Source organism: Capra hircus, unplaced genomic scaffold (assembly GCF_001704415.2).
Source record: "Capra hircus breed San Clemente unplaced genomic scaffold, ASM170441v1, whole genome shotgun sequence".
Lineage (NCBI taxonomy): Eukaryota > Metazoa > Chordata > Mammalia > Artiodactyla > Bovidae > Capra > Capra hircus.
In genome coordinates this window covers 1-9,647 of record NW_017206906.1, presented here as the reverse complement: position 1 = coordinate 9,647, position 9,647 = coordinate 1, and the positions used below count along the sequence as shown (strand labels likewise).

The 9,647-nt window shown below is 67.3% G+C and overlaps 1 protein-coding gene across 1 annotated transcript; it reads left to right on the top strand.

Moving 5' to 3' along the window:
- Positions 1-2,990: 2,990 nt before the first annotated feature.
- On the top strand, positions 2,991-9,600 carry LOC102181879 (desmoplakin; the record flags this gene model as incomplete). The annotated part of the gene is given in 16 exon segments (XM_018045406.1): positions 2,991-3,102; positions 3,723-3,784; positions 4,174-4,263; positions 5,064-5,141; positions 5,222-5,314; positions 6,139-6,305; positions 6,941-7,056; positions 7,121-7,191; positions 7,307-7,426; positions 7,505-7,600; positions 7,788-7,915; positions 8,144-8,237; positions 8,684-8,838; positions 8,914-9,184; positions 9,273-9,350; positions 9,439-9,600. Coding segments are annotated over 16 exon segments (1,893 nt in total), but the record flags the coding sequence as incomplete, so codon positions are not given.
- Between the last annotated feature and the right edge of the window lie 47 nt (positions 9,601-9,647).

Sequence of the window (9,647 nt, the reverse complement as noted above, 5' to 3'; positions counted from 1 at the left end):
GGGGTACCCCTTCGGCCGCTCCCTGGTCCTGCTGCCTTCGGCGCCCCTTTTCGATGCTTCTGCTCAGTTCTCAGCCCCCTGCTCCGCACACCCGGCCTTTCCCGCGAATCCTGCGGGAGCCGGAGCTCGTCCCGGGAACGCCAGGCTCGGGCAGTTCCCAGCCTCTGTCCTGGGGCCGCAGCCTCCCCCGCTACCCCAGGACCAGCCTGGTCCTCTCCTTCCAAGCGGGGGCGCGGCTTCCAGGTCCCCGTGGGGCGGGGCGGCCGCCGGGGGCAGGTTCTCAGCGTCCGGCCCGGCGGGGAAGGGTGTGGCGTGCGGAGCCGGCGGCCTCGCGCGTGGGCCGGGGAGCCGACGCACCGTCCTGTTTGCTGTCCGCAGGGCGCCCGGGCTCATGGCTGCGCCCGGCACACGGGGGGCGGGCGTCGCTTTCGCCGCGCAGAAGGAGGTGGTGCTGGAACGGCCGTGGTGGCTGGATGGGGGCTGCGAGCAGGCGCGCAGGGGCTACCTCTACGGGCAGCTGTGCTGCGTAGGTGGGTGCGGCTGGAGGGACGGTGGTGCCGGAGGGGGCAACCGTCTCCAAGAGCGCCCGGGAAGGCCGCGGGGGCCGGGGGGCGGTGCCTGGCCCAGGCGCAGCCCCGCCCCCAGGCTCGGTGCGGAAACACCTGGGGAGGAAGGCGGGGTGGAGTCCCCTCTGCCCCCGAGATCCCTCCGGAGAAGGGGGTGGGGAGTGGGGCGGGCCGGCAGGCCGGGGCCGCGGGTTCCGGGCTCCGGGCTGTCGGCAGTCTGCCCTCGGGAGGTGTGGGGTGGGAGGGGCCGGGGCGGAGTTGCCGTCTCTGCGCCGCCCTGTGCTCTCGGCTTCGGCTCCCTTCGTGTCTCCAGGCTTCTTATCCTGGGAGCGGCCCCACTAGCCGTAGATTCTTGCCTTAGTTTCCAAATCTGTGAAAGGGGGCAAAGGTACCCTTCAGAGGGCCACGAGCAACTCTGCAGGACACTGGCCTCGTGGACAGGGCAGGAGCAGCAGTGCTGGGGAGGGCCAGCCGAGACGTGCAGCAACCTGGCCTATGGGAGCGGGCCGCGGGGTTGGGCCGGCCGGGGAAGGGTGGGTGGTCTCTTGACTTGAGGGCCTGAATAGGATGCCGGATAGAATGGACGGGGAAGGGCGCGTCCTACAGCCAGGGGTGAGGGACTGGCCGGCAGGGCCGCAGGGAGCCCTGAGAGGACACTCTGAGATCCCGGGGTGGGGGGGGGTGGGGGGGGGGAGCCTGGAGGCAGCAGGGTGTGCTGGGGAGAGGGAGCCGGGCTTGGGAGGTGGAGGTGGAACCCTGTCCTGGACAGCAATCCAATATCCTTGGAGCCTCTGAGTGACAGAGAAGACGCTGGAGAGGGGCTGGGGCGGGGGACTCCCCCAGCTTGCCTGGCAGTGGGTGTGAGCCATCCTTGGTGACCCTACACTGGGGTGCTGGCCAGTGTGGGTCTGATGTGGGATCCTGGAGCACCTCTGGGAGGTGAAGGGCTTGTGTGTGGGGCCTCTCCGGGCCTTGCGTAGAAGGGGGGGGTCTGTCCAGAGTGGGGGAGCGAGGTGACCTGCGGCAGGGACCCTGAGGTAGGGATGAGGGTAGTCAGCTCCACCTGGTCTGGGGCCCCCTACCCCCTAGGGTGTGAGCGACCCCCCCACCCCGTGGCCACAGAAGGGCAGCGGCTGGGTGGGGTGAGCCTTTCCTGGAAACGAGGCCCGAGGCACCATGGGGGTGGGGCTCCCAGCTGGATCGCATCAAGCCAAGTCTCCGACTGGAAAATTCTGTGGTCAGGGCGGTGCATTCTTTCCTGCAGTGGCTGGGCAGCTGGGCAGTCCCTGCGCGGCCAGGGCCGCAGTGTGCGAGACGAGAGGGAGCCGGGCCGCACCCCTGAGCCCTTTGTCCCACCACCTTTACAACCTGAGTGGCTGATATCTGTGTGCCCCGCCCGCCTGCAAACAGCCCCCCACCCAGGCTGCCCCCAATGCCCTAGGTGCGGCTTCCTTGCCCATGAATCACCCCTCCCCTGACTCACTGGCTGGGCCCCCTTAGGGTGCTCCCCTCTGACCTGGGCCCTCCCCCCCAACTCGAGGCAGAGTTCCGCAGCTCAGGGCTGGGCGGTCCTGCCTGGTGAGTCAGCGCTCAGCTATGCGCCCGCTCCTGCCCCGCGGAGCACTCTGCCTTCGGATGGGGGCACTGCTCCAGGACAGGCTTGGTGGGCCGCTTGAGAGGGGCCCAGCCCTCACTGGAGCCTGGTGGCCCTGGAGCCGGGGTATAGATGGGATCCTAGCAGGGTGTAGGGTGTAGGGCATGTAGGTCTCTGAGGGGTGATTTAGGAGGGCTTCCAGGGAAGGCAGCCGGCCCCCCCAAGCCAGGTGTCACTCCCCTTGGGGGTCCCTCCTTAGAGCCCGTCCGCCCGGCAGTTTGGGCAGGCATGGGGCGGCCCTGGGTCAAGTCTGAGCTGGTGTCCCCCTCAAGATGCGTGACCTTGGGCTCCCTGGCCCAGTGGCACTCAGGCACCCCTCCCTGAGGGGGCCCCCTTTGGAGTGGCCCTGGGCATGGTGTGCGGTTCCCTGTGACCTGACACATGTCTGTATGCCGTGAGGTGCAGGTCCCCTGGCGCCCGGGTTCCTTCAGGGGCTGCTGCGGGCAGGGTGGGTGAGGAAACCCCTGGGTTTCCTGTTTCTGCCCGGCTGTAGGTGTGGCTGTGGGGGAGGGGCTGCCTTCCTGCTTCCCGCTGGGACACTCCTTCTCTGGGGGTGTGCAGGCTGGGGTGGGGCTTCGGGGGCGGGGACAGCGGCTAGGGAGTTCCGCGGGCAGGGAGTGGCCCGCACTGGGCTCCAACGGAGCTGAGCGACCAGAGCCCACCGAGCGAGTGTGCCGTGCCTGTGCTGAGCACCTCTGCCGTGGTGTGCCCCGTGGCCGTGAGCGCAGCACCTGGGGTGGGCCAGAGCGCCGAAGGGGCAGGGCGGCACCATGTCTCAGCAGCGGCTACGGGTGCCCGAGCCCGAGGGCCTGGGTCACAAGAGGACCAGCTCGGAGGACAACCTCTACCTGGCTGTGCTCAGGGCCTCAGAGGGCAAGAAAGGTAGCGGGACTCCACACCGCCAGGCGGGGCAGGCGCAGGACAGGAAGGGCCCAGTTCCTGCCTCAGGAAGCCTGGCATTGGGTGGGGTGGGGCCCAGACTGTGAGGCTCTGAATTTAGGGGACAGACTCTGAGACCAGCATTGGCCCAGGTGCAGAATTGCTGCGGGGCCAGCCAACCATGCCCAACACAGAGTGGCTGGTGGGGGTGTCTGGGCCTTGGGTGGTGGGGGTGGAGGGCTCTCCATGCCCCGGGAAAGGCCCGCCATCCTGTGGGGGCACAGAGCTTCCCCTCACCCAGCCCTGCCTAGTCTGGGTCCAGGCCTGCTTGGGCCCCCGGAGGCGGCCTGTGTGGGGGTGCGGCAGGCCAGGACTTGTGTGCTGTGCCTCCAGGTGTGGCTGCCAGCTGCAGACCCTCCCATCTTGGGAGACCTAGCAGTGGGCACCCGCGGGCCTGGACCCCAGCTTCTGTCCAGGACTGTCTGGGGCCTTGTTGGGTGGGGGGCAGTGTGAGTCTGAGGCCCTCTTCAGTGGCACCAGCCACTGTGTCTGCATGGCAGTCTCCTCCTGGGGGCTTGCGGGGCTTCTCCCAGGCCCAGGTAACCTGGCCTTGTCTCTCCCAGATGAGCGGGACCGTGTGCAGAAGAAAACCTTCACCAAGTGGGTCAACAAGCACCTAATCAAGGTTGGTGGTGTGTGCACACACGGTTGTGAGCGTGTGTGCAGGAGTGCCTGCGTGTGTGTATGTGTGTGTGTGCAGGGTCGCGGGGGTGGAGGAGGATGCCCTGGCCGTCCAGCCCAAACAAGGGCTGGAGCCCCCTCTGCGTCCACGCGCGCGGGCCCCCCCCTTTCTGCCCCGGGGGCCCACCTCCCACCTCTGAACCTGTCCTTTCTGTCTGCTTCCTCCCCTGGCTCGCTCATCTCCTGTCTCTTTCCTCCTCTTCCTCCTCCTCCTGGTCTCTCCTGGTCTCTCTAGCACTGGAGGGCAGAGGTAGGTGCCTCCTTGGGGGTGGGCGTCTTCTGTGGGCCCCTGCCTCGAGCCTTCTGGACCAGCCCCACGCTCTGTCCATGCAGGCTCAGAGGCACATCAGTGACCTATATGAAGACCTCCGTGATGGCCACAACCTCATCTCCCTTTTGGAGGTGCTCTCTGGGGACAGCCTGGTACGTGTGTCTGCCCGCCCCTCTACGACCCTGCCTGCCTTCCCTCCTGGGGTCTCACTGGTGACCCCCCCCAACTCTGTGTCCGGCCTGGCCTCAGCCCCCCCACGCCTCCTGGTCAGTGTCCATCCTGGCCTGGGAGCCGCCTGACCCCTGTGCCTGGGCACACGGCCCTGCTGCCCACCATGCTCAAGCCTTGACACTGTAACCTCATGCTCTGCTCTGCTTTGGTTTCTCTGCTGCTTGGACTCTGAACTTTGACCTCTGCCCTTTACCCTTTGCCCTGCTCTGGCCGGGCAGCCAAGAGAGCGGGACGTAATCAGGAGCTCGCGCCTGGTGAGTGGATGTGCCCGCTGGCCATGGCAGCACATGGGCTCCAGGAGCCCGGCTCACCTGGCTGATGGTGCTGGGGTGGGCAGATGGCCCTGCTTCGAGCTGTGCAGCAGCCCACCTGCCACACTGTCCGGGGCCGGAGACCCATAGGGGCTGCCACCGCTGGGCAGAAGGACCCCTCCCCCAAACCACTACCCTCTGCCAGTGGCTTCCTGGCTATTGTGTCCTCCCCGCCCCTCCTTCCTTCCCGCAGCCTGGCCTTGGACTTCCCAAACCCTTGCTGGGCCAGTGTCCCCCCCTCCCAGTTGGGGTGGGTGACCCGGGATAAGGGTCATGGATGCCTCGGGGGCTCAGGGGTGCTGACTGACGTACCCTACCTCCCAGCTGTGGTGGGTGACCCAGGGTGAGGGTCGTGGATGCCTCGGGGGCTCAGGGGTGCTGACTGGCTGACCGGCGTGCTCCCCTTGCAGCCGCGGGAGAAGGGGAGGATGCGCTTCCACAAGCTGCAGAACGTGCAGATCGCCCTGGACTACCTCCGTCACCGCCAGGTGAGGCACCCGCCTGGCCGCAGGCCCCGGCCCCTTCTCCGGCTGGCTCGTGGGTGTGACCGAGGCCCGCTTGCTCACAGGTGAAGTTGGTGAACATCCGGAACGATGACATTGCCGACGGCAACCCCAAGCTGACCCTCGGCCTGATCTGGACTATCATACTGCACTTCCAGGTAGTGCAGCCACCCACCTGCCCCTCTGCCGCCTCCAGAGTCTGCAGGGTGGGGCTGGCCCTTGGGGCCTTCCTGTCAGCCTGCGCTGCAGCCCTGTGCTAACTCCATGGCCTGAAGGCCCGGGCCTCTCCAAGGCCTGCCTGTCCCTCGCCCTCTGGCCCTGGCTCTCCCTACAGAAGCACGCGTTCTCTGCTCTGTGTGGCCTCCCGCCACGGGGAAGGTTCTGGAGAGGCACCCGTTGCTCGGGCTGACTCACCCACTGCCTGCCCAGCCGCACAGGAAGCCGCAAATCTGAAAGCTGGGCAGGCAGAGCCTGGCTGGCACGGCAGATGAGTCATACAGGCGGGCAGACCAACAGTCAGATAACTGGGAACAGACAAGCTGGCAGACTTGGGCCCAAAGGACTGGATTGAGTGCAGAGCCAGGCCCAGGCTGCAGCCATACCTGCCCAGTCCCAGGACCCAACCCTGGCCTGCAGCCAGAGAGGCCCTGACCACCCCCACCCCGCCACACACACACACACACACACCTCATGACAGCCTTCTCTAGGCCTGGGGCTTCTGGGCGAGCCCCTTGCATGTACCCTCCACCAACTCTGATCCTGCCTTGTGGGGTGCAAGGTGTAGCTGGGCTGAGGGAGCGCAGGGCACCCACATTGTGGCAGCTGCTGCCTGGGGTGGCGTGGGCTTATATGATGCTGAGGGGTGGTGGGTCCCAGTGGCTCCTTGACGTGGGCAGGACACACTTGGCCTCTGCTGGCCGGTGGCTCATGTACGCTGACGGGGCTGTGCCTGAGCCCCACCTCCTGCCCACTGTGCGGGCAGATCTCAGACATCCAGGTGAGCGGGCAGTCGGAGGACATGACGGCCAAGGAGAAGCTGCTGCTGTGGTCCCAGCGCATGGTGGAGGGCTACCAGGGCCTGCGCTGCGACAACTTCACCTCCAGCTGGCGCGACGGCCGCCTCTTCAACGCCATCATCCATCGGCACAAGTAGGCCGCCAGGCGGGGCGGGGCGGGGCGGGGCGGGGCAGTGTGTGTGGCGGGCGGGGGTGCCAGAGTCCCTCGGCCGGGCGACTGCAGACATGCTGGGGCGAAGGGGACGGCGAGAAGGCGTGTGCTGTGCACGGGGAGCCGCTGCCTGGGGAGATGGGCTCTGCTGCCAGCTGCTTCCCCAGGCGGCCCAGCCTGGCCCACACCCTTCCCGCCACCTCCCGGCCCTTCCCAGTTTCTTCGAGGCCAGAGGACCTCAGGGCTGTTGGTTTTCACAGCCATGAGCACTGGCCCCACACTGATGCCACAGAAGAGGCCTGAATGGGGTCAGTTCTTGGGGGAACCTCAGCCTCCACCTAGGACCCCAGGGCCTGGTGGACAGGGTAACTGCAGGGAGCCCCACCCTGGGCCCAGCACCAGGCAGGCCCCAGGAGCTCCTGGGGGCGGGGCCTGCACACGAGCCGCCTGTGTGGGAGGGACTCAGTGCCGTGTGGGGGTTGCTTCTCAGGGTGAGTGTGGGCTGGGGGCTCTGTGTCCCGGGGATCTACAGAGGGTCTCTGCATGCTGACCTTCCCAGAGGGCCTCACTGCTCCCATGTCCCTGCCTGCCTGCCCCACCTGCCCCTTTGCCCCCAGGCCCATGCTCATCGACATGAACAAGGTGTATCGTCAGACCAACCTGGAGAACCTGGACCAGGCTTTCTCTGTAGCAGAGCGGGACCTGGGGGTTACACGTCTCCTGGACCCTGAGGGTATGTGCCACTTCCCCCCCCCGCTCCCCACCACCGGCACCCCTCTGACCCCCCTCCCTCGCAGACGTGGATGTCCCTCAGCCCGACGAGAAGTCCATCATCACCTACGTCTCGTCCCTGTACGACGCTATGCCCGTGTGCCGGACGTGCAGGATGGGGTGAAGGCTAACGTGAGTTCCAGCCAGCAGGGCCGGGGGGGCGGGGGATGAGTGGCCCTGGCGGCCCCTCATGCCTGTCCCCCTCCCACCAGGAGCTGCAGCTGCGCTGGCAGGAGTACCGGGAGTTAGTGCTGCTGCTGCTGCAGTGGATCCGGGCACACACAGCCGCCTTCGAGGAACGCCGCTTCCCCTCCAGCTTTGAGGAGATTGAGGTGGGTTTCCCTGCTCCTCGGGGTCCTGTGTCCACTGTGGGCACCCAGGTTTGGCTACTGAAACCCCCTCGTCCCCAGATCCTGTGGTGCCAGTTCTTGAAGTTTAAGGAGACGGAGCTTCCCGCCAAGGAGGCGGACAAGAACCGGTCGAAGGGCATCTACCAGTCTTTGGAGGTGAGGGGGACCTGGAGATGAGGGAAGCCGCCCAGGAGCCTGGGGCCTGGGGGCCCATCCAGCAGGCTTGGCCTGCCTCCTCACTAAGCTGGGGCCAGGGCTGCTTTAGGGCGGGTGGGCCCGGGGCCTAGGTGGCTTGGCACCCCCATGCTTGCTGGCCTTGGCCTGAGCTTGGCCCTGCCCACAGGGAGCGGTGCAAGCAGGCCAGCTCAAGGTGCCCCCTGGCTACCACCCACTGGACGTGGAGAAGGAGTGGGGCAAGCTGCACGTGGCCATCCTGGAGCGGGAGAAGCAGCTCCGAAGCGAGTTTGAGAGGTGGGTGGGGGTGGGGCGGCGGGCGGGTGGAAGCCACCCGAGGGTGAGTCACTGCCTGGGGAGGAAACCCCCACCCCCGGGCTGGGAAACCCACACTGAGGCCAGCTCAGCTGTGGGCCACAGGCCGGCAGGGAGGCCCAGAGCAGGAGGGAGCTGTGCTCTGAGGCGGGAAGCCTGGCAGGCGGTCGCCACTCACGGAGGTGGGGCCGTGCTTGCTCTCAACCGCAGACTGGAGCGTCTTCAGCGCATCGTGAGCAAGCTGCAGATGGAGGCTGGGCTGTGTGAGGAGCAGCTGAACCAGGCCGACGCCCTGCTGCAGTCGGTGAGGGCTGGGCCTGGGCAGAGGGGCTGGACAGAGGGAGGAGCCCCAAGCCCGCCACGCCCTGCAGCTGCTGCTCCTGGCATGGGGCCATCTCTGACCGCTAGATTGGGCAGAGCCGGCTCCTGGGCACCAGGCCCGCCCTGAGCTGCCTGCTGGCTGGATGTGGCAGAAGGGGACCCTGACTGCGGGCCCTGGGCTGGGACTATTAGGGAGGACTTTCCTGGGGTGGGTAATGGGTGACAAAGCTGAGAAACACTTGGCTCTGGGACCCAGTAGAGGCCTTTGCACTTGACCCCGGTCCCCACAGAGAACTGGGCCTGGGGGTTTGGCCAGAAGCCTTAGTGACACGTACAGTGCTGGCTGGGGAGGAAAGGGAAAGGACGGGCTGGGCCTGGAGGCGGGGGCTCAGGGTGGCCAGACTCTGAGTGAGGGCGATTGCCTCGTAGGATGTCCGGCTGCTGGCTGCAGGCAAGGCACCGCAGCGGGCGGGTGAGGTGGAACGGGACCTGGACAAGGCTGATGGCATGATCCGGCTGCTGTTCAACGATGTGCAGGCCCTCAAGGATGGGCGGCACCCTCAGGGCGAGCAGATGTACCGCAGGTGGGACACGCCCCTCCAGGGCCTGCGGTAGGCAGCCCTGTTCTGCGACCCCCCTGACCCCTGCCCTGCCTGCAGGGTGTACCGCCTGCACGAGCGTCTGGTGGCCATCCGCACCGAGTACAACCTGCGTCTGCGGGGCACGCCACGGCACCCTGAGCTCGAGGACTCTACCCTGCGCTACCTGCAGGACCTGCTGGCCTGGGTGGAGGAGAACCAGCGCCGGGTGGACAGTGCTGAGTGGGGTGTGGACCTGCCCAGTGTGGAGGCGCAGCTGGGCAGCCACCGTGGCCTGCACCAGTCTGTCGAGGAGTTCCGGGCCAAGATTGAGCGGGCCCGCACGGACGAGGTGAGCGGGCAGCGGGTGTGAGGGTGGTGGACGGAGGGAGTGGGCAGGTCCTGGCCGCCGCAGGCCTCACCCTGCTGGTCTCCCTCAGGGCCAGCTGTCCCCTGCCACCCGGGGTGCCTACCGGGACTGCCTGGGTCGGCTGGACCTGCAGTACGCCAAGCTGCTGGTGAGTGGGGGCCAGGCGGGAAGCGAGTGCGGGGAAGGGTCCCTGGAGGAGGCGGCAGCTGACACAGCCCCCGCCCGCCTGCCTGCAGAACTCCTCCAAGGCCCGCCTCCGATCCCTGGAGAGCTTGCATGGCTTCGTGGCGGCCGCCACCAAGGAGCTCATGTGGCTGAGCGAGAAGGAGGAGGAGGAGGTGGGCTTCGACTGGAGTGAGCGCAACAGCAACATGGCTGCCAAGAAGGAGGCCTACTCGGTGAGGCGGGGCCCCTTGGTGGGTGGCCAGGACACCTCGGTGAGGTG